Source organism: Mesoplodon densirostris, chromosome 2, assembly GCF_025265405.1.
Source record: "Mesoplodon densirostris isolate mMesDen1 chromosome 2, mMesDen1 primary haplotype, whole genome shotgun sequence".
NCBI lineage: Eukaryota > Metazoa > Chordata > Mammalia > Artiodactyla > Ziphiidae > Mesoplodon > Mesoplodon densirostris.
Genome location: NC_082662.1, coordinates 13,493,986 through 13,517,092, shown reverse-complemented (window position 1 = coordinate 13,517,092; position 23,107 = coordinate 13,493,986). Strand labels below are relative to the sequence as shown.

Genomic DNA, 23,107 nt, shown 5'->3' with positions numbered 1-23,107 from the left:
ATATAGAGCAGGAAGGCATCTGAGGACAAATCACTGGGTCTCTACCACATTTAGAAATGGAGGGGCTTCCCTGGTGGCGCAGTGGTTAAGAATCTGCCTGCCAATGCAGGGGACACAGGTTCAAGCCCTGGTCCGGGAAGATCCCACATGCTATGGAGTAACTAAGCCCGTGTGCCACAACTGCTGAGCCTGTGCCCTAGAGCCCGTGAGCCACAACTACTGAAGCCCATGCGCCACAACTACTGAAGCCTGTGCGCCTAGAGCCTGTGCTCCGCAATAAGAGAAGCCACCGCAATGAGGAGGCTGCGCATGGCAACGAAGAGTAGCCCCCGCTCGCCACAACTAGACAAAGCCCACGTGCAGCAACGAAGACCCAATGCAGCCAAAAATAAATAAATAACTAAAAAAGAAATGGAGCGAGAGCAAGGAATAGCCAGCGAAGGAGGCTGCCGAATACTCAGGGAGGGAACCAGCCGGTGAGAGAGTGGGAGTCTGGTGAAGAAGGCATTTCCAGAGGGGTGGAGTGGTCATCTGGGTCTATCACCGCTCAGTGGTAGGCTCTGAGGAGGGCAGAGATCTGACCACCGCCTTGCAAGAGTCTAGTTGGGGCGTGGTGGCAGAAGCCGGACTGCAGATAGGAGGAAAGTGGAGATGGAGTACAGCCAAATCTTTCAAGGAATTTTGCTCTAAAGGAAGAGCAGAGAACTGGGATGGTAGTTGGAAGGCTTTGTACTGTCGGGAGAGTTTTTTCTTTTAAAGACGGAAGATAATACAGCATGTTTCCATGCTGAGGGGAATCATCTGGCGGAGAGGGTAGTGCTGATACTTTAGGAAAAGCGGGTGTGTGGTGAGAGCTACGTCTTTGAACGGGAGAAAGGGCTGGGCTGGAGCCTGCGTGGCGTGGCCTGGTTGGAGGTGGGCAGGGGACAGCTCATCCCTCTAATGGGACGGATGCAGGAGGTGCTGCATTTGCTGAATGAATGAGTGGGAATTTATTGAGTGCCTACCACAAGCTGGCTGCTGGGTCAATATGGATAAAAGAGGCAGATGAAGTCCTGCCCTCTGGAAACTTACTTCTGGTCAGGCAGGCAAACAACAGGCACGGACAGGGCCGTTGCAAATTGTGTTGATTGCAGTGAAGCAAATAAACAAGTGGTGAGACGGGGAGTAACTCGCTCAAGACCACAGCTCAGAGAGCCAGGAGCGGGCAGAGCCCAGGTCAGGGGTTGGGAGGACACGGGGGAGGAGCCCAGTAGGTTGCAGGGGAGAGGTGGGCCTCCCCAGGGGCCCAGAGAGGGAGGGGCAGGGTGAGGATCCGCTGCAGAGTGGGTGGCTGGGAGAAGTTTTGTGAGACAATCTGGCTGGCCGGAGGCCTCCCAAATCCCCTCCCCAGTCCCGTCCCCAGGAGGCGAGGGACATCGGCGAGAGGAGGGAGATGGACCATACCCAGAAACAGCCTCAGGAGCCCGCAGGGGCCACGGGGGCCCAGAACCTTGGCAACCCCCGGCCAGGCTTCATGAAGTGCTTGTTGGAGGTGGAAGAGGAGAAGGCCACGCATTGGAGGGTCACCAAGGCCTGCACGCTGCCAAACTGGAAGTCCCCCAGGACCCTGACCCCCGTGCCCGTCTCTGCCCCGGTTGGCAACTCAGCCCCAACCCTGCCTCAGACCCCTGCCTCGGCTCCTGCCATGGCCCCATGCTGGGCCGACCGCCAGCCCCTGGGCCACTTCCTGCCTCCACGGGAGCCCCAGCTTCAGTGCCCGTCACGGTCCTGCCGGTCCCTGCATCAGACCTGGGCTGGAGGACATAACTTTTGCACCACAGCGGGGAGAGGAGCCTGAACTACCCCAAGGCACAGGAGGAGCCACCCCAGAAAGGGTGCCTGGGGTCAGGGCCTGGTCCCAGGGCCCCTGGCTACTCTCTTCCAGATTCTTGTCCCTGTCACTGCACCTGTCTGTTCCCTCCCATGTGTCCCCCCTCCATTTCCCCTCACTTCTGTCTCCTCTCTGTCTTTCCCAGCTCTTGATCTTACATATCTAGTCCCCTTTTTCATTGCCAACCCCCTTTTTCTTTCTAACCCCCTAGACTCCCCATACCTCTGCCTTGCTCCTCCTCTGGGTCACTCGTAGACTCTCCTGACCTCTTAAAGCCTCCCCTGGGGTTCCTCCCATGACCCCCTCTGCCCGGCTTCCCATCACCCGCCCCTAGCTTTTGGTGCAGGGCCGGGGTGGGTGGCCGGATGTGTGCCCTTTGCCCAGGCTCTGTCCTCTGCAGGCAGGAGCTGGAAGAACACTGCCTCCTGAAGGTGTGTCAGACCTGGGAGGAGAGGTCGGAAGAGCACCTCACACCGAAGCAAGAGGAAGGTGAGGGCGGGCCTGGTCAGGGGAGCCCCTTGCGGGGCAGGCAGAACCCTCAGTCCTTGGGTTTATAAGCCCAGGGTGAGGGACAGGGTTGCTGATCATGCTGCTGCCCTGCTACTTACCCCAGCCCTGCATTTGGCTAGTGGGGTAGGAGGCTGACCCAAACTCTCACACACCTCTGGGTCGGGGAGCCACAATCCTGCTGGGTCCTCTCACTTGGGGCCCAGTTCTCTTCCCTGTTCCAGAGCCACCTGTCTGAATGAATGGAGCAAGCCCTGCAAAGTTCTTTCATTTTTGGAGACGTTTGTGCCTACCCCAACCCAAGCCCATGCTATTGGTCCTCTGCAGAGGCCACCTGGATGGGACGCAGGGCTCTAGAGCCTCCACCTGTCCTAGACCATCCCTCACCATTTAACAAGACCGCCCGCCCTGGACATGTTACCGAACCAAACTGGGGTCTGCTTGTCCACGCGCAGTAAAGTCAATCTACTGACACCGGGTTGTGGTGAAGGAGAGGGCAGCGTTTATTGCAGGCTCCAAGCAAGGAGTCCAGGCAGCTAGCGCTTAAAAGGCCCAAACTCCCTGATGGCTTTCAGGGAAAGGTGTTTAAAGAGAGGGTGAGAGACAGGGTTGTGGAGTGCGTGATCAGCTCACGGACATTCTTCTGATTGGTTGGTGGTGAGGTAATCGAGAGTTGACATTATCAACCTGGTTCCAACCGGTCTGGGGTCTATGTGCTCGTGGTCAGCATACAGTTAACTTCTTCCACTTGGTAGGGGTTTCAGTATCTGCAAAACAGCTCAAAGGACATGATTCAGAATATTATCTATAGCCCTTGAGGAGGAACTAAATGTCCTTGACTTTGTTTAATGTCTGAACTATTATTATTTTGCCTTGTTTGACTGTTTTCCTTTCTTTCTGCATTTTCTCACTTCTCTGATTAAATCCATTCTTTGGAACTTGGGGAAGGCCTAGGAGGCTAAAGTTTTTCTACAAACAAGAAGAGGCAGGCAGAGGACATGGGAGGTGGGGGGGGGGTCTGTCCCAGGAAGGCCCCATAGGGTCCTGCTCAGTTACACACAGGTCCCCATTTTCCACTGCATCCCACCTCCACCAAAAAATGTAAAAGTTCTGAACATCCACCCTGGGCAAGGCACTGTGCCCTTTGCTCCCCATCGTCTTTGGGGTTGGGCCCCGTGATTCCACCTACCTGCGCTTTGAGGAGTGATTACCGCTTCCTCTGGGCTCTGGAGATGGCCTAATCAGCCATCCACATCCACTGCCAACCCAGCCACACCTGGCTCTGGCCCTGGATGAGGAGGTGTGTGCCCTCCTTCCACCCTCTGCTCTTCCCCAAAGTCTGGGCCCCAGGCAGGGCCAGAGCGGCCCCTTCTTCTGCCTTCCCAGAATGCACTCTCTGGCTCCCTAGGACGCCATCCTTGAAGTTCACTCCTTTTAGCATTAAAAGTCTCTAGTCATTTTTGGAGGGGCTTTTCTAGGTCCAGCGCCCACTGCCCCATCTTCTTGAGCTGAGTTCATGGACAATGTGCCACTTTGGCTTAGAGACTCAGCATTCTCCCCAAGGCTCAGCCCTGTCTGGAGAGGAAAGAGCTGGCTACCTGCTCTGATGGTCCAAACCACCCTGCATTGGGGATGATCTTACCACTTTTGAGAGCTGTTCAGTTTTCCTTTTTCAGCGTGCCTGCCTGTGGCAGCTCACCACTTAGTCCAACCCTAATCCCAGCCCTACCTCTTCCCCACATTTCAGTTCTGTTCATCAGAGACTTACTGAGTCTGCAATATGCCAAGCAGTGAGTTAATACAACCTCTCTGGGAGGGTGTACTGTTGTTCTGTCCATCCTACAGATAAGAAAATTGAGGCCCAGAGAAGCACAGTGACTTGCCCATGGCAACTATATTAGCTTGCTCAGGCTGCCATAATGAAGTACCGCAAACTGAGTGGCTTAAAATTTATCTTCTCTTAGTTCTGGAGGCTAGAAGTCCAAGATCAGGGTGTTGGTATGTTTGGTTTCTTCTGAGGCCTCTCTCCTTGGCTTGCAGACATCTGACTTCTCCCTGTAACCTCATATGGTCTTTCCTCTGTGCATACGCATCCCTGGTGTCTCTTGTGTGCCCAAGTTTCCTCTTAAGGACACCAGTTAGGTTGGACTAGGGGCCACCCCAGTGGCCTCATTTTAACTTAATCACCTCCTTAAAGGCCCTATCTCCAAACATCATCACATTCTAAGGTATAGGGGTGGGGTGGTATTAGGGTTTCAACATATGAGTTTAGGCGGCAGGCACAATTTAGCTCGTAACAGCAACCCAGCTTCTTAGTAAATGGTAGAGCCAGTCTTATCACTAGGTCTGTTGATTCTAACCTGGATTTTGCTGTGGGCCGTGAAACCAGACACCACACATGTTATGACCAGGACACGACTTTTCTATCAATTGGTGCTGTTCTGGGACTTTCTCAGCATTGTTCCTGGTCCTCTGCTCTGGTCCAGAGAAACGAAGCTGTCTTAGAGGCTATGTCTATCCAGATAAGTAACTGCAGAGCCCCAAAGCCAAGGCACAGACTCAGAGTCAGAAAGATCTATCTGGTCCTCTAACCTCTGAGCCTCAGTTTCCCCATCTTTACCAGGGAATAAGCATTCTACTCTTACCAGGCTGTTGTAGGAATTAAATGAGAACATGGCTATAAAGAGCTGAGCACAGTGCCTGGCACATAGCAGGGGTGCCCTAAAGTGGGCATGTTCTGGTGCAAGGTGAAGGCAGCAAACTAGCTTAGCTTTTGCCACACCAGCTGAGCCCTTGGTCTGATCTTGTACTAGAGAGTGAAGTGAGTCAATGGGCCCACACCCCTCCACTTTCACTCTTCGTTAAGTTTGTCCCTCCACTCAGCCATGGTGATAGAGAAGGCTGGACAGGGGGTGGTTGGAGCGGATGGGATGAATGGTAGAAACATAACCCCACTGCCCACCCCAGCCTTCCGCAGCTACTTTTGAGATCTCCAGTGGTCATGGCGAGGTGGATGCACAGAGGCTGGAGAACATCCTGCTCCTCGTGGGCATGTTCCTGATGCCGGCCCAGGTGGAGGATGCCCTGAGGAGTGCTGATATCGATGGTGAGTTGGGGGAGGCTTCATCCTGAACCCCAGGCAGGGTCAGGTTCATGGGCAGCATGAACAGGGCTCTGCGCTTACAGGGTCCTGACTTTGGTTTAATGCTCTGCTGTTACAGTCTAGAAATTCTTGATAATTTTTGAAAGAGGGGCCCTATTCTGCATTTGCATTTTGAACTGGGCCCCACAAAGGATGTAGCTGGTCCTGGCCCCAAAGTTAGGGCTCCCTGAATACCTACTCAGTGCCAGATTCTGGGGACCCAGAGATGACCAAGACTTATTTCCTGACCTAAGATGTAGGTGATCTCTGAGATCACTCCTTCCAGAGCTTTGTGTGTGCTTCATCGGACATTCCTCCATGACTTGCTCACTCATTTTACCAGCTGTATGACCTTGGACAAATCACTGAAGTTCACCAAGTCTCAGTTTCCCCACCTGTAAAATGGGGCTTACAGCAATACCCATCTCACTGGGCTGTTAAAATAATTAAATGAGATAATCCAGGCAAAGCATAGAGCACAACACTTGGTGCAAAGCATGCATCCGGGAGACATTAACTGCTGGTATTATTCATTCACTAAATATTTATTAACTGCCTACTGTATATCCATTCCTGTGCTGGGCACTGGGAATAAAGACATATGTAAGACCTATGAGACCTGCCCTCGAGGTGCTCACACAGTCAATGACACAGAAGGAAGAGTTGCCAAAGGAAGCAGCGCTTAAGGTGGCTTGGAGGAAGGGATCAGGAAGGAAGGCTTCCTGGAGGAGGTGATGCCTGAGCCAAATTGTGAAAGATGAAGCTGGAGTTAGGCAGGGAGAGAGGAAGGAAGAAGGGCATTGCTGGTGGCAGAAATAACCTGGACAAAGGGAATAGGGCACAGGGTGAGAAGCATCACATGTGGTTTGGTTGGCTAGATGCAGGGAACACAGCGGAGCTGTAGGGGGACTGGGCTCCTGACTTCTGAGTGTCAGCTCTGCTTCCTCCATCACTGCCTGAGCGTGAATCCTCAGACACAAGCTAAGAATTGACCTCAGCTCGGCCCCTACATGACCCCAGGCAACAGCCTACTTTTGTCTATGCCTCAGGTCTCATCTGTGACATGGGGATAAGAGTATTAGGCGACCCCCCCACCTCCTCCCCCCCCACCCCCCCACAAGGGTGGCTTTAAGAATTAGAGACCACTCATCAATTTGTCAAGTAGTTCAGAGAACATTTGCTAAGCACCTCTCTGTTTTAAGCCCTGAAGACACAGTGCAGAACAAAACAGCCAGTTCCTGTCTCCCAGAGCTTCAGTTAAATCCCAGATCTTATGAGTGTGTGGTTCAAGTACAAGGGTTCTATGACAGTGTCCATCAGGGGGTCTGACCTGCACTGGTCTGACTTCCCTAAGGAAGTGATGGTCAAGGGGGAGCATTAAGTGAAAGAGTTGGAGGGAATTCCTTGGCAGTCCAGCAGTTAGGACTCCGCGTTTTCGACTCTGCGTTTTCACTGCCGGGGCCCGGGTTCAATCCCTGGTTGGGGAACTAAGATCCTGCACGGCCACAAAAAACAAACAAACAAAAACAAGCAAACAAACAAAGAGTTGGAGGGTGGTGGAGAGAAGTCTAGGAAGAGGAAGCAGCATACGCAAAGGCCCGCAACAGGGAAGAATGTGGCCCCTGGAGGGAGAGCAGGTTAGCGCTGGGGAGTTTGGTGCCAGGTGAGGCTGGAGACAGGTAACGGGGAGGTCTAGCAGGACTCTGAAGGCCGAAGTGGGAAAACTGTAGGTACAAATATGTTCTCATGCAGAGACTAGCACACTGTAATAAGAGTTGCTGGCATTTAATGAGCGTGTATTATATGCATGGCCCTATTCTGAGCACGTTGCTTCAACTTCTCTCCCATGAGAAAGGTGTTATGGTCATCCTCACCCTATAGATGAGAAAACTAGGGCTTAGGGGGGGTTAAGAGACTTTGCCAAGGTCACAAAGATAGTAAGTGGTACACCTATGACATGAACCCAGTCTGCTGCTTCCAGGAACTCCTGGGAGCTTCTAACCCAGGAGATTTTAATTTTCACCTTCTACTTTCCTGTGTGCACCACGGTCTCTGCATTGAATATGCGTTACTTTTATAATCAAACCCAATGAGTAAATGCTAATAACCGCGCCTGGGTCGCAATGCCCGAGCCCGCTGTGAAAGGCCCCGGCCACCCTGTATTCTTCTGGCCTCCACAGGAGACGGCCACGTGAACTTCAAAGACTTCTTGGCCGTGATGACAGACACCAAGTGCTTCTTCTGCTCTGTGGGTGAGCAGGGGTGAGCCCAGGGCACTCAGAGCTGCGGGGAGGGACTAGGTGGCTGCCGGGGCCGTTAGGCATCCAGGGCTGTTAAGTGGTAACGGCAGCCACCATCCCATGCCCCCAGAAGAGAAGGCCCTGACGGACATGGCTCCCCCAAACCCCTGCACTCTGCTCTTTGAGATCCTGTCCCTGCTGGTGGAGATGCTGGCCTTACCTGAGGCAGCCTTAGAGGAGATCACCAGGTGAGTAGGACTGGCTGTTGGGAGTGGAGGGTTGCAGACACAGAAATGGCACCTGGCATTTTGGCAGCTGAGGACTTTTGATAATTAGGACTCTTAGTTGCCAGTGAAACCCACATAAAACTGGCTTACACAACAGGGGAATGTATTGGCTCACATCACTGCTCAGGGCCTCAGGAATGGCTGGATCTAGGAGACCAGATGATACCATTCAGGCTTTCCCTCTCCTGCTCATCTCTGCATTAGCTTCAAGCTCAGCGAGGCTCTTCCCACAGTGGGAAGGATGGCAACCGGCAGCCTCTACTCTACTCATACCCTCCTTGTTTTGCAACCTCATCAGCAAGAGGAATACCTTCTTGCAGTACTCATACAGCAGTCCCAGAAAGGGAATGTGATAGGGCCTGTCTAGGGCTAGAGAACACGAGGTGGAAGCCTCCCCGTGTTGCCAGAGTGGGCTGGTGGGTGGTTAGTGGTTCACCTAAGGAAGAGACGGCTGTGTACAAAAACAACACGAACATTCGAGGGCTAGAAGCAGAGGGTCAAGGCAGAATGGCCCACCTGGTCTCTCTTGCAGCACACAGAAGCTTGTCCCTATCGCTCAGAAAGTTGGATCATTTTTTCCTGCCACAGACCAGGCTTTTTCGGCAGGGGCCAGAGGAGGGGGAATGATTGCAGGCTGTTCCACTAAAACCAACTTAGCAAACCCCAAAGACAAGAGATCTTTCTTCCTCCCAGCATCTATAAATCACTAAACATATATAACTCTGAAGACGACAAATGTATGATTTTAAAAGCAATAAAACAAATTCCCAGGTATCAATTTCTCCAGTTTAAAAACAGATAATTCCAGTAATCTTGAAGCCCCTGTGTGCCCTACCCCAATCACAAAATACTTTCTCCCTAACAAGAACCAACCCTTATTCCTTGGCTTTTTGTTTTAAAATTTCACTGCTTATTTTTTCCCGTATCGTTTATTGAAAATGTCATACATATGGCAAAGTTAAAAGAATTTTACAGTGAACATTTATATACCCACCACCTAGATTCTACTGTTGCCATTTTGCCATACTTCTTTTGCCATGCTTCTATCCCTCTATCTGTTCACCGATCTATATTATTTTTTATTCATTTCAAAGTAAATGATAGTTATTTCCCTCTAAATACTTCAGCATACATGGCATTAGCTAATGATCAATATTTGTATAGAGCTTCCCCCCCCCCGGCATATTGTGAGGTATAATGTACATTCAGTGAAATGCACAGATCTTAAGTGTATCATTGAATGAGTCTCAACCCATGCCCACACCCCAGTAACCTGAACCCCTTTCAAGATATACAGAACTTTACCATCATTCCAGAAAGTGCCCTCATGACCCTTGCCAGTTGGTCCCTGAACCGCCCCCCCCCCCACCCAGAGGCAATCACTCTTCTAATTTTTTTTTCCATTACAGAGTGGTTTTGCCTGACAACTTCATATAAATAGAAACAAACCGTATATAGTCATTAGTGTCTAGCTTCATTCACTCAGCATAATGCTTTTGAGATTCATCCATGTTGCTGTGGGCAGCAACAGTCCACTCCTCATTACTGTATCCCATTGGATGAATATATCACAGTCACCGTTCGTTCATCCATCCTTTCATGGGTAGATTTCTGAGCTGTTTTCAGTTTGGGGTTATAATGAATAAAGCTGCTATTAACATTTTTGTACAAGTCTTTGTGTGGACATATATTTTGTTACTTGGGTAAATACCCAGAAATGGAATTGCTGGGTCATAGGATAGGTGTATTTTACTTACAAGAAACTGCCAGACTTTTCTTATCTAAGTGATTCTGCCATTTTACACTCACATCAACAATGTACGAGAGTTCCAGTTGCTCCACATCTTGTGCAAATCCATACTGTCAGTCTTGCTAGTTTCAGTCAGTCTGGTGGATATGCAGTGGCACTTTTTTTAAAAAAATAAATTTTATTTACTTATTTATTTTGGCTGCGTTGGGTCTTCGTTGCTGCGCACGGGCTTTCTCTAGTTGTGGCGAACGGGAGCTACCCTTTGTTGACGTGTGCGGGCTTCTCATTGCAGTGGCTTCTCTTGTGCAGAGCACGGGCTCTAGGCACACGGCCTTCAGTAGCTATGGCATGTGGCCTCAGTAGTTGTGGCACACGGGCCCTAGAGCACAGGCTCAGTAGTTGTGGCGCATGGGCTTAGTTGCTCCACGGCATGTGGGATCTTCCCGGACCAGGGCTCGAACCCGTGTCTCCTGCATGGGCAGGCAGATTCTTAATCACTGCGCCACCAGGGAAGCCCTGCAGTGGCACTTTAAAATTTTGACTCACACTTGTTTGTATTCCTGAATACTTATTGTTTAGCTTTCCATATTTTTTACCTCTATCAGAGTGGACTCATACTATAAGTCCTCTGTTACTTGCCTTTTCTTCTCAGTGTTATGTATTTGTGACTCATCCATGTTCTTATGCATAGCTGTAGATCATTTATCATTTTCACTGCAACATACTGTTATCTGGTATGACTACATCACAATATATGTATTTGTTCTGAGATGGACATTAGGTCTATGTTCAGTTTCCAGCCATGGTAGCAACAGTGTTAATATTCTGTATATGTCTCCAGGATACCTGGGCAAGAGTTTCTCCAGAGCAGCAGTTTAAAAAGTTTTTGGTCTAGGAAACTGTCAATACTTTTATATATGAACTTAAAACTGAGAGATCTAAAAAATATCTATTATTTAATGAAGATAACCCCATTACGTTAATAGAAAAAAACATTTTAAATGAAAAAATGATGACATTTTCCAAAACAAACAAACAAGAAAGTTAATGAGAAGAATGGCATTGCTTTACAATATTGAGAATCTCTTCAGTGTCTGGCATAAAAGAAGTTGGCTGGATTTTCCTATATGCTTCTGCATTCAATCTGTTGCAATCTGTTGTTTTGGTTGAAGTATATGAAGAAATCCGGCCTCACACGAATATGTAATTGGAAAAAGTATTTTAATAGCCTTTTCATTTAATATCTCACATATCATGGAGGTATTTTTCTTTGATAGTACACCAAACTTGACGAGCAGTAGTGTCTTAAAAGTTGGTTGCAATATGGAATCTGATGCCATATCTGTGAACTGTTCGTTGTACTCTTTTATTAAAAAAATATTTATTTATTTGGTTGCATGGGGTGTCAGTTGCGGCCGGCAGGCTCCTCGGTTGCAGCTCCAGGGCTCCTTAGTTGTGGCAGGCGAACTCTTAGTTGCAGCATGCATGTGGGATCTAGTTCCCTGACCAGGGATTGAACCTGGGCCCCCTACATTGGGAGCACGGAGTCCTATCCACTGCACCGCCAGGGAAGTAGCCTCGTTGTACTCTTTTAAATAAAAATCTATTGGTCTGTTTTGTAGTTTAAATGGATCTTTTCCCATGAATGGCTTTTGTAACATGCATTGTTCATTTAGAACATATTGCGTATCTTCTAAATGTTGACACATTTCATTGTAGTTATTCTATATATTATATGTATAATTATTAATATCACTCCTAATGTCAGAAAAGTCTTTAGGGAATTCCCTGACGGTCCAGTGGTTAGGACTTGGTGCTCTCACTCCCGGGGCCCAAGTTGGATCCTTGGTTGGGGAACTAAGATTCCACAAGCCACGTGGCATGGCCAAAAATAAATAAATAAATAAAATAAAGTCATCCTTGCTTTAAAAAAAAAAGTTTTTAAATATTAGAAGTGTTGTGAGGCTACAGTTCACTCATTTTGACTGTTATAAACTATTCTGTGTATGAACATGCATATGATACATACTTATTATAATGGATTTTTTAAAGTTTTATTTATTATTTATATTATTTTGGCTGCACTGGGTCTTCATTGTGGCACGTGGGCACTCAGGCTCTTTGTGGCGGTGCACGGGCTCTCTAGTTGCAGTGTGTGGGCTCTAGAGCACTTGGGCTTAGTTACAGTTATGTGGGGATCTGAGTTCCCTGACCAGGGATCGAACCCGGGCCCCCTGCATGGGGAGCTCAGAGTCTTAACCACTGGACCACCAGGAAAGTCCCATGATAATGGATTTGCTTTCCCAAATTCTAATTTTTTACTTGAAAGCTTTAATTTTGTCATAGGTAACAAATGCTGTCAGTTGTTTTCCTTGAAAGGATGGGCTAACTTCATCCATTTTCGAGAAAATATCTGCCAAAATACGCAAGGCTGCATAACCATAGTTTGTCCTTTTTTCAAGTAAAAAATGACATTTAGTGTGTAGGGGAGGTAAAATTTTCCTTTACCCTCTTAGAGCTTCCAGCTGGGACTGATGTAAGACAGACTAACAGGAGAAAAGCATACAAGTTTAACTTACATGCACATGGGAGCCCTGACAAGAGTAATGAAGACCAAAGAACTGACAAGCCCGAGGGGCTTGCATACAAGGTTGAAAAAAAAGAGCAGCAACTGTAGAAAACTAACTAAAATATATGGGCAGGGGCTTCCCTGGTGACGCAGTGGTTAAGAATCTGCCTGCCAATACAGGGGACACGGGTTCGAGCCCTGGTCCGGGAAGATCCCACATGGTGTGGAGCAACTAAGCCCATGCACCACAACTACTGAGCCTGCACTCTAGAGCCCATGAGCCACAACTACTGAGCCTGTGTGCCACAACTACTGAAGCCCACGCGCCCAGAGCCTGTGCTGTGCAACAAGCGAAGCCACTGCAATAAGAAGCCCGCACACTGCAACGAGGCGTAGCCCCCGCTCGCTGCAACTAGAGAAAGCCCGTGCGCAGCAAAGAAGACCCAGTGCAGTTTAAAAAAAAAAAAGTATATATATACATATATATACACATATATATATATATATGCAGAATGAGAGAGATAAGAGTTATTTTAACCATGTCTGTTTGTACAGAGTTCTCTTGGCCTGGACTCTTCTTTTTTTTTCCCTTTGGCCACACCACATGTATACACTGGCCCTCAGCAGTGAAAACACGGAGTCCTAACCGTTGGACCGCCGCGAAATTCCCTCTTCCTCTCTTGTGATAAGAATGTTTCTTCCTCCTGGTTCAGGGAGGGCAGCTTTCACCTGGGAATTTTGTCTCCTGCTTTTAGAAAGAAAAAGTCAGTGGACCCTTCTTGCATCTATTGTTTTTCAAGTGCCTTGAACTCAAAATAATCAACATGCCGAAGTGGCACATATTGGGGTGGCATGTCCTAAACTCCTTCATTTCCTCCATCTGGCACTTCCCTAGAAGTTTCATCTATTAAAAGCTGAGTTGGTGGCCGTGGAGAAAAAGTCGGGTTAGAAGTTGCAAAGAGATCTGTGAAAGGGGGATGAACACAGATCGGAACAAGCAGAAAAGAACAAATCTAAGCACATGATCCCGTATTGCCCTGGATCCGTCTCTTAGTCCTGAGAACAGGTCAGTTCAGTGACAGTCGGAGCTCACTTTAGGAGGCAATGGTATAGGTGGGAGTAGGGCACCCACCTAACTTAGGCCTTTATATGGTGAGCTGCTAGCAAGCATTTAATGAGGGGCATTTCTTTGGAAACAAAAGAGAAACAGAGGTTAATGGTTAGAATAAATTGTAAACTCAGTTTTTGAGGCCAGAGGGCAGTTAATTGTGAGATTCTTACATGTCAGTCTCAAAGCATCTTTAGATGGTGGAGGGACTTCCCTGGCGGTCCAGTGGTTGAAACTCTGCGCTTCCACTGCAGGGGGCACGGGTTCGATCCCTGGTTGGGGAACTCGGATACCGCATGCCACACAGTGGCCAAAAGAGAAAAAAAAAAAAAAAGGTGGAGTGAGGCTACCTCGTGGCTCTCTGATGAATTTTCTGGCTTGCAGTTTGAATGTCTTTGGTGACGGCACTGGGTGTTCCAGTGAGCAGACAGCAGCAGGCATACAGGGTTGTTATACGTGATCTGTTGCAGTGATTTTTTCTTATTGAAGTTTATATTAAGTTGCTTTAGCTTGCAGGGCATTGGGAAAAGGGCAGTCCTAGTTTTCAGTGATGCCAGGTCAGGAGGGTGGAGGGAAACTAGAAATGTTGATTACTAGAAACGTTTATTCACTTTGTGAATACACAAAGTGGCAGGAGGAGCCAGTTTATAAAGAAGACAAAAAGCTCAAAGTGAACTGTTCAACAACCTACAAAGGTGTGTTATAGTTTTTATTGAAACAAAGAATTTTTCTCTCCACAATCAGTTCCATTTTTATCAAATAAAGACTAATTTGTCTGTATTTTTTTGTTATTGAAGTGTAGTTGATTTACAATGTTGTGTTAGTTTCAGGTGTACAGCAAAGTGATTCAGGTCTATATATATACTAATATATATATTACTGTGTGTATATATATATTAGTGTGTGTGTGTGTGTATATATATATATATATATATATATATATATATATATATCACTTTCTTTGTGGACAAATCAGGCAAGTATCAGAAATCACAAAGAGTTCCCTAGTGGCCTAGTGGTTAGGATTTGGCGCTTTCACTGTGGAGGCCTGGGTTCAATTCCTGGTCCAGGAACCATCCCACAAGCTGCACAGCACGGACAAAATTAAAAAAGAAAAAAAGAAATCACAGAGGCAAAGAACCTAGAAAGTTAAATGTATGGCTCTCTCCATTCTTTTTTACTTTTAATTTACTGTCATGGTTGACATACATCAAACAATGCACTTTAACTGGGCATTTTGTTCTTAGGTTGAATTCATAGCATTATAATGTTAAACATCTGGTAGAGATAACATATGCTTGTTTGACTAGTCTTAATTTATATAAGCTTTTTTCCCTTTCTTTAAGCCAATTAGATACAGCTCTCTTACAAGTTAATTTTTATCAATACCATCTGGAGTAGAAAAACATTACCTACATATTATTTATATATATATATATATATGTATATATGTATGTATGTATACATAAACATGCAAGACCCAATGCAGCAAAAATAAATACATTAAAAAAATAAATAAATCTATTAAAAAAAAAGGAACTCGTTTCATTTCTGGTGGGAATGCAAAATGGTACAGCCACTTTGGAAGACAGTTTGGTGGTTTTTTTTTTTAATTCATTAATTAATTTCTTTTTGTCTGCATTGGGTCTTCGTCGCTGGGTCTTCGTTGCTGCGCATGGGCTTTCTCTACTTGCGGTGTGCGGGCTTCTCATTGCGGTGGCTTCTCTTGTTGTGGGGATTGGGCTCTAGGCACGTGGGTTTCAGTAGTTGTGGCATGCAGGCAGAGCACAGGCTCAGTAGTTGTGGCGCACAGGCTTAGTTGCTCTGCGGCATGTGGGATCTTCCCAGACCAGGGATCGAACCCGTGTCCCCTGCACTGGCAGGTGGATTCTTAACCACTGTACCATCAGGGAAGTTCCAGTTTGGTGGTTTCTTACAAAACTAAACAAACTCTTACGATATGATCCAGCAATTGTGCTCCTTGGTATTTACCCAAAAGAACTGAAAATTAACTGTGCTACACCTACACAGTGGAATATTCAGCACTAATAAGAGCCATCAAACCATGAAAAGACAGAGGAAACTTAAATGCATATTGCTACATGAAAAAAACTGATCTGAAAAGGCTACATATTTTACAGTTCCAACTATGTGACATTCTGGAAAAGACAAAACAATGGAGACAGTAAAAAGATCCGTTCTTACTGGAGTGAGGGGAGAGGGAGGGAAGTAGAGCACAGATTTTTAGAGCAATGGAACTATTCTGTATTACCATAATGGTAGATACGTGTCATTTCACATTTGTCACAACTCATACAATGTACAACACTATGAGTGAACCCTAAGGTAAACTATGGCCTTATGGTAATAATGATACGTCAGTGTAAGTTCATAAGTTTTAACAAATGTACCACTCTGGTGGGGGATGTTGATCATGGGGGAGTCTGTGGGTGTGTGTGTGTGGGGGGAGGGCAGCGGGTATATGGGAACTCTCTGTACTTTCCACTCAATTTTCTGTGAATCTAAAAAAGTCTATCAAAAAAAATCTTAGTTAAGAAAAAGAAATACACTATAAATAGAAGGTCCCTGCACCCAAATTAATTGACCATATACACTTGGGTTTACCTCTGGATTCTTTATTCTCTTCCTGTGTCTATATTTCTGCAAATACTACATAGGTCTTGATTACTACAGCTTTATAGTAAGTATTCAAATCAGGTAGAGTAAGTCCTCCAACTTGTTCTTTTTCAAAGAGTTCTAGATCCTGTTCTATTCTAGGTCCTTTGCATTTCTATATAAATTTTAGAATCAGTTTGTCAATCTCTATAAAAGAGCCTGCTGGTATTTTGTTGGGATTGCATTGAATCTATATGTTCATTTTGGGAGAAATGACATCTTAATAATAACAAGTCTTTCAGTCCATGAACATGGTATAACTCTTCACTTATTTAGGTCTCTAATTTCCAGCAAGATTTTGTAGTTTTCAAGATATAGATCTTTTACGTATTTTGTTGAATATATCCATAAGTAGTGATAAGGTGCTGAGAGTTTAGACCTCTGCAAAGCATGAGAGTTCATGGTTAAGAAGTTTAAAAAAAATATATATATATATATATATCCATAAATATTTAATATTTTATACTGTTGTAGATGTTTCCATTTTCCTATTGCTCACTGCTGGTATTATAGAAGTATAGTTTATTGTTTTATATTGATCTTGTATCCTATGACCTTGCTAAATTCACTTATTAGTGCTGGTAGCTTTTTATAGTAATTTCTTAAGATTTTTACACACACAATGATGTCATCTGTGAATAAAGACAGCTTTACTTCTTCCTTTCCAATCCATGAGCATTTATTCCTTTCTCTTGTTTTATTGCACTGGCTAAGACCTTAAGTAAAACAAAAGCAATGACAGCAAACATTTTTGCCTTGCTCCTGATCATGGGGGAAGCAATCAATCTTTCGCCATTAAGCTTGATTTTAGCTGTAGGATTTTCATAGATACTTTTATCATGTTGAGGAAGTTCCTTTCTATTTCTAGTTTGCTGAGAGTTTTTATTATGAATGGGAGTTGAATTTTGTCAAATGCTTTTTCTGCATCTTGAGATGATTTTAAGGTTTTTCTCTTACATTCTGTTAATATAGTAGATAAAACTGATTTTTCAATGTAAACTAACTGCATTCTTTGGAAAAACTCCACTTAGTTGTAATGTATTATCCTTTTAATATATTACTGGATTCAACCTGCTATTTTGTTAAGAATTTTGGCACCTATGTTCAAAGGAGATATTGGTCGTTAACTTGCTTTTTGGGTGATATCTAGTGTTCCTGTTAGTATAATGCTGGCATCATAAAATGAGTTATGTGTTCTCATGTCCTGAAAGAGTTCATGAAATCTTGGTATTCAGTCTCCTCTAAAGGTTTGATAGAACTTACAGTGAAGCCGCTTGGACCTTGTTTTCTTTGTGGGGAGGTTTTTTTGTTTGTTTGTTTTGTTTTAATTGAAGTATAGTTGATTTACAATGCTTCAGGTGTACAGCAAAGTGATTCAGTTACATATATACATATATTCTTTTTCAGATTCTTTTCCATTATAGGTTATTACAAGATATTGAATATATTTCCCTGTGCTATACAGGTCCTTGTTGTTTATCTATTTTCTATATAGTAGTGTGTATATTTTAACCCAAACTTCTAATTTATCACCCCCCCCCACTTACCCCTTTGGTACCAATTAGTTTGTTTTCTATGTCTGTGAGTTTATTTCTATTTTGTAAGTTCATTTATACCATTTTTTTATTTTCCACATATAGGTGATATCATATATTTTCTTTTCTCTGACTTCACTTAGTATGATAATCTCTAGGTCCATCCATGTTGCTGCAAAAGGCATTATTTCATTCTTTTTTTATTCCATTTTATATTTTATCATCTTTATCCAGTCATCTGTTGATGGACATTTGGGTTGCTTCCATGTCTTGGCTATTGTAAATAGTTCTGCTATGAACATTGGAGTGCATGTATCTTTTTAAACTAGAATTTTCATCTTTTCCAGATATATGCCCAGGAGTGGGATTGCTAGATCATATGGTAACTCTATTTTTAGTTTTCAAAAGAACCTCCATACTGTCTTTCATAGTGGCTTGCACCAATTTACATTCCCACCAATAACGTAGGAGGGTTCCCTTTTCTCCACACCCTCTCCAGGCTTTCTCTTTCTTCTTGAGTATTTTTGGCAGTTACTTCTACATAATATGGATGTACTACAATATTTTGGTTAATGATTTTTAGACTTGTATCTACTGACTTCCTGTTATGGTAAGAATTTAGCTGTCTGATACAACTATCCCCTCAGCTTCTCCTTCCCCATTCAAATATATTATCATTTTTTTACTAAATGTTTGGGGTTTCTAATATTATGGCTACACAATTATTCACAGCTGGGCATTTTTTATATAATGATTTCATTTCCTTTCTTGTTTTTTCATTTCCTAAAAGTTGACAATTGCCTTTTTTTTTCTTTGTATTCACTGACAATTCTTGTACCTTCCTAGAGCTTCTTTTTCTTGGAGGCATTTTCTAAATAATTCCATTCTTCTCATTTTTGGATTAATTTCTTCTTAGGCATGCTGAAGAGCCGTCATCTTGGGAGTCTGTTGTCATCCTAGAAATTCTTTCTTCCTTTCCTCTGATTGGAATTCTGTCTACTGGATCACATGTCTTACTTTTCCTTGGTTTGCTTACTCTTTCTTGGTTTGCTTACTCTTCATTTGATTTGCTTAAAAAAAAAAAATAATGGGAGCAGGTTTCACCAGTAGCTTTTTGGGGTTAGAAAGGCAGTAATTCAGCGACAGGTATGGGAATGCCAGCCCTTGAAATTTCTGTCTTTTAAGCTATAGTGATCCAATCTAAACTGGTTGTCCTCTATAGCAGTTGCACTGCCATTGTGGGATCTCCCTTCACCATCTTCCTTTGTCTTTCTCCTGTGTTAGATCTCTTATTTTCTGTATGTATATCTTCCTTTTCTTTTTGGTTTATGCCCTCATTTTGGAAGAACATGCCCTCCAGTACCTTCTTGAGAAAGGATGAATGGGATGCAAGAGTTTTGAGATTTTGTATGTCTACAAAAGTGTTTATTCTACCATCACACTTACTGAATAGTTTAGCTAGGTACAGAATTCTAGATTAGTGTATTCATTAAGGAATAGACCCCAATGTACTATAGTTCAAACAATATAGTTTATTTCTTTCATATTGATGGCTTGGAGGAAGCAGGCAGGAAGGCAAGGTTGCTCAAGCACCCAGTTTCTTTCCCACTTATTCTTCCACCATTCCCTAGGTCAATCCTAAGCCAATTTACCAGCAACACATCTAAATTCAAGCCCACAAGAAGGGGAAGGAGAGGAAGTAGAGAGCAAGCAATTTCCTTTAAAATTGCGACTGAGAAAGTTGCACACACTCTGCTCATGTCCTGTTGGCCCCTGTGGGGTGAAGTTATTTTCTAGTCCATCTTTTTACTCAGGATGTTGCCTTTTCAGGTTCTAATTTTACACAGGGGTCTAGATCCAATCTCCATTTGAGGGCTCTGGTATTCATTTTCTATTTTCTCTGTGTGAAGCTCAGTAAAACCCAAAATTCCAGGCTTCAGGGATAGGCAGAGGCCCTAGCAGAACCACCCGCTTAAGCCCTAAGGGCTTCCTAACACTCTGAGTAGCATGCCTAGCCTTCATCACTGCCTACAAAGTCCCAGGTAGTCTGGCCCTCCCATCTTGCTGCCCATTTCTACCCCCTTCTCCCTCACACACAAGCTCTAGCCCCTCTCGGTTCCTAGAGCTCACCAAGCTCTTTCGCACCTCCTGGCCTTTTCACAAACCATTCCCTCTGCCTGAAAGAGGCTTCTTCCCGATATCCACTTAGCTTGCTTCCTCCCCTCATTTTGCTCAAATGCTACCACCTCGAGACTTTCAGACTACTGTGGACAAAATAGCTCATCACTACCTCCTACTCAGCTTTTACTTTCTCTCAGAACACCCATCACTCCCCACATGGTACCATAATTTATTTACTTGTTCATGGCCCAACTCTCCCACTAGATATGTGCCTAGGTAGTTGATTTAGAAAGTGATACCAGGGAGCAGAAGTGAGGGAAGGGACATGAACACAAAAGGAGGAGGAGCCAATACAGTGATGTGCCACTGAGGCAGCCGTCCCCAGGATCTTCTGAGACTGAATGGTGGCTCAGAACCGTCAGGGGAAGAGACAGGAGCCTGTATACCTCAGCTGCTGGTTCCTTTGTCAAGGGTGCCCCACACAGGTGTTTAACTCCCCTGCACTTCTGGGGCGCACATGTGTCAGAGAGGCTCTGGAGCAAGCAGCAAGAGGTAAGACCTGAGGTGAGACTGTGCCAGGTTGTCCCTGTGCAGAGCTGGTTGAGGCCCATGTAGAAGTGGTTGCTGTGACAGTGGCTGGAGTAAGAGGTGGGGCTGAGAGATGACACAAGGACCTTATATGAATATCTCCTGCACTGCTCTTTCCCAAGCATTTAGGTGAGTGTCCAGCATACAGTAAACACTCAATAAATATTTGAATGAATGAATGAATGGTGCTGCAGTCTAGTGGGGAAAAGGCAAGTAGTGATGAGTTAAGAATATTAAGTGGGCTGTGATAGGGTTAAGTACAAGTTGTCAGGGGGACTATAGCGGGAGCCTAACTCGTCTATTGGAGGAGAGAGGACTTTCTGGAAGAGATGGCCCTTAAGCTGCAATCTGGAAGATGAGGAGGAGTTAACTGTACAGCTGGCTTACAAAGCACTTGACACCTAAGTAAAAATACCAGTGATAGACATCATGGGCAACATTTACTAAGCTCTTTCCTTGAGTCAATTTGCTGAGTGCTTAATGGGTCTTGTTATTTAATCTTTGTTTTTAACCCTATAAAAACGTTGACTGATCTGCTTAGAGGAGTCAAGTGACTTCCAATGACTGGTAGAGATAACCATTTCCCCCCACTTTACATAGGGGTGACTGAGACCCAGAGCAGGGCAGTGACTTGCCCACAGTCACAGGAAGTTAATGGTTGAGCCAGGACTAAAACCCAGACCTCTTGTGGCCCTGCTCCTGAGCTGGCCAGACAGAACAGGGGCTCAGAAGAGTGAGGGAGGAAGAGGGTGAATTAAACACGGCTGGGCTGAGCTGGGTGGCACTGCCTCCCCAGCTATTACCAGAAGAAGCTGAAGGAAGGCACCTGTAAGGCCTGAGAGATGGAACCGGCCATTGGCCGGCTGCAGTCCCAGAAGCTTCCCTACAACCCACAGCAGGCAGACACCTTGGAAGTCCCAGAACGAAGAGCCATCAGGATCCTGAGCCAGCTGATGCAGCAGAACTATGGTGAGGGCCCTGGGTGCCCACACAGCCAGGCCCAGGAGCTGAGACATGGTTTCCCACTTTGGACTTAACTGTGTGCCATCAGCCAGCTGGCTGATGATCACCACCCATCTCCAGCCTTCTGCACACTCTTTCCCCTGAGCCTTAGCCCTGAGCACAGGTTGGTCCCAAGAGCCTGGACTGAGAAGCAAGAGTGCTTAGCAATCCCACCTCATCATTTACTGAGCACCCTCTGGGGTCACTCACTATGCTAAGCCCTTTGCAGACATGCTAGAATTTAATCCTCATAATCACATATTTACCCCACGTATTCACGATGAGAAAACTGAAGTTTAAGCAACTTGCCCAAGATCCCACAGCTAGCATGTGTCAGAAAGGGGAGTTTATACCCAGCTCTGACTCCAAAACCTGTGCTCTTTTCTCTGGGCAAGGTTACCTTCCCATAATAGTAGACTTCTACTGTGTGCCAAGTGATGGGCTAGAAGCTTTCTAGAGTCTTCAGAGTGTCTTCTGCCAGGACTCATCCCAAAGACATGTGCTCCTTTTTAAGCAGGTATTAGCCCTTACACTGTTCTCAGCATTTAGCTGAGTACTTTGCATATATTACCCCTTTAATCCTCATCATTAACTCTGAGGCGGATGCCACCATCAACTCCAGCTTATGCAGAAGCTCAGAGAGGTAAAGTTACTTGCCCAAACCCACCCAGGTCGTTATGTGGCAAAGCTGGGATTTCACATGGGTCTGCCTGCCTCCCAGGACTGGACGTGCTCTGAAACATTCCCCTCTCCTGCCTCTTCCACCTTTGCCAGCTGCCAACCTGCAAAGCTCCTATGCCCAGGTGCCTTGCATCCCGCTCTGCCCACGGCTGGACAAGAATACGGTCCGCCGGAAGCAGGGCAGCCACTACATGCTGGAGCTGTGTACCCCCACCGGCCTGGGCCCTGACACCCGTAGCCTCTTCTTCCAGACTGGATCTCAAGGAAGCAGGTGGGTACCCAGAGGGCAGGGACCGCAGCCCAGGCCCATCCACCTCCTTCCTTATGAAGTCCCTGGCCTAACCCAAGTGAAATCCATCCTTCCAAGAGATGCCTCAGAGACTGTTGTTCCAAGGAGGAAAAAGGGGGAAAGGATGGAAGGGGGAAGAAACTAACCTTTGAGAGTCTGTGTCCCAGGTAGATTGTTCCTAAGTCAGGGTACTTACGCCTTTCTGTGCCCGGGACTCGGTAGCACTACCTGCCTTTCTCATGCAGGGGGTTTAAGTCCTTTGCCTGAGTCTGATTCCATGTTAGGAGTAGTAGGAAACAGGCTTAGCAGCTGGGTGGAGGGAAGCTTCCCCGGCAGCAGTCCTCTTCCAGGCATCCTGGGATAAAAGAACACTGGACTTGGAATCAGGCCTCTGAGCCCGACTGCTGGCCCCATCACCTCCCTGGGAAGGACTCCTCTCCCCTTGGGCACATGGGGTGGCTCACTTCCTCCCACCCCTCTCCCCAGGGAACCCAGCTCTGACAGCCAAAAGTGGCTCAGTTCTGTGCCGGCTCAAACCCACTGACCCTGCGGAGTCCTGACTCTGGGCAGCTGTTCAGGGCCTGCAGATGGACGGGTCATCAGGCAGGGACTGCTGCTGGATTTTGCTTTTGTGGTCTGGTAAGCTAATAAACAACAAGAACCTCAGCCTCTGTGCCTGGTGCCAGGGAAGGCCCCAGGTTTTCACCCTTCCACTCGGCTCTCAGAGCGGAGGGCCTCA

The 23,107-nt window shown here is 45.9% G+C and overlaps 1 protein-coding gene across 1 annotated transcript; it reads left to right on the top strand.

Annotated features, from left to right (window-relative positions):
• Nucleotides 1-951: 951 nt before the first annotated feature.
• On the top strand, nt 952-22,912 carry SPATA21 (spermatogenesis associated 21). The gene is given in 11 exon segments (XM_060118386.1): nt 952-960; nt 1,406-1,700; nt 1,703-1,877; nt 2,274-2,362; nt 5,348-5,361; nt 5,363-5,486; nt 7,703-7,774; nt 7,893-8,010; nt 21,193-21,365; nt 22,173-22,350; nt 22,855-22,912. Coding segments are annotated over 11 exon segments (1,305 nt in total).
• Nucleotides 22,913-23,107: the final 195 nt, after the last annotated feature.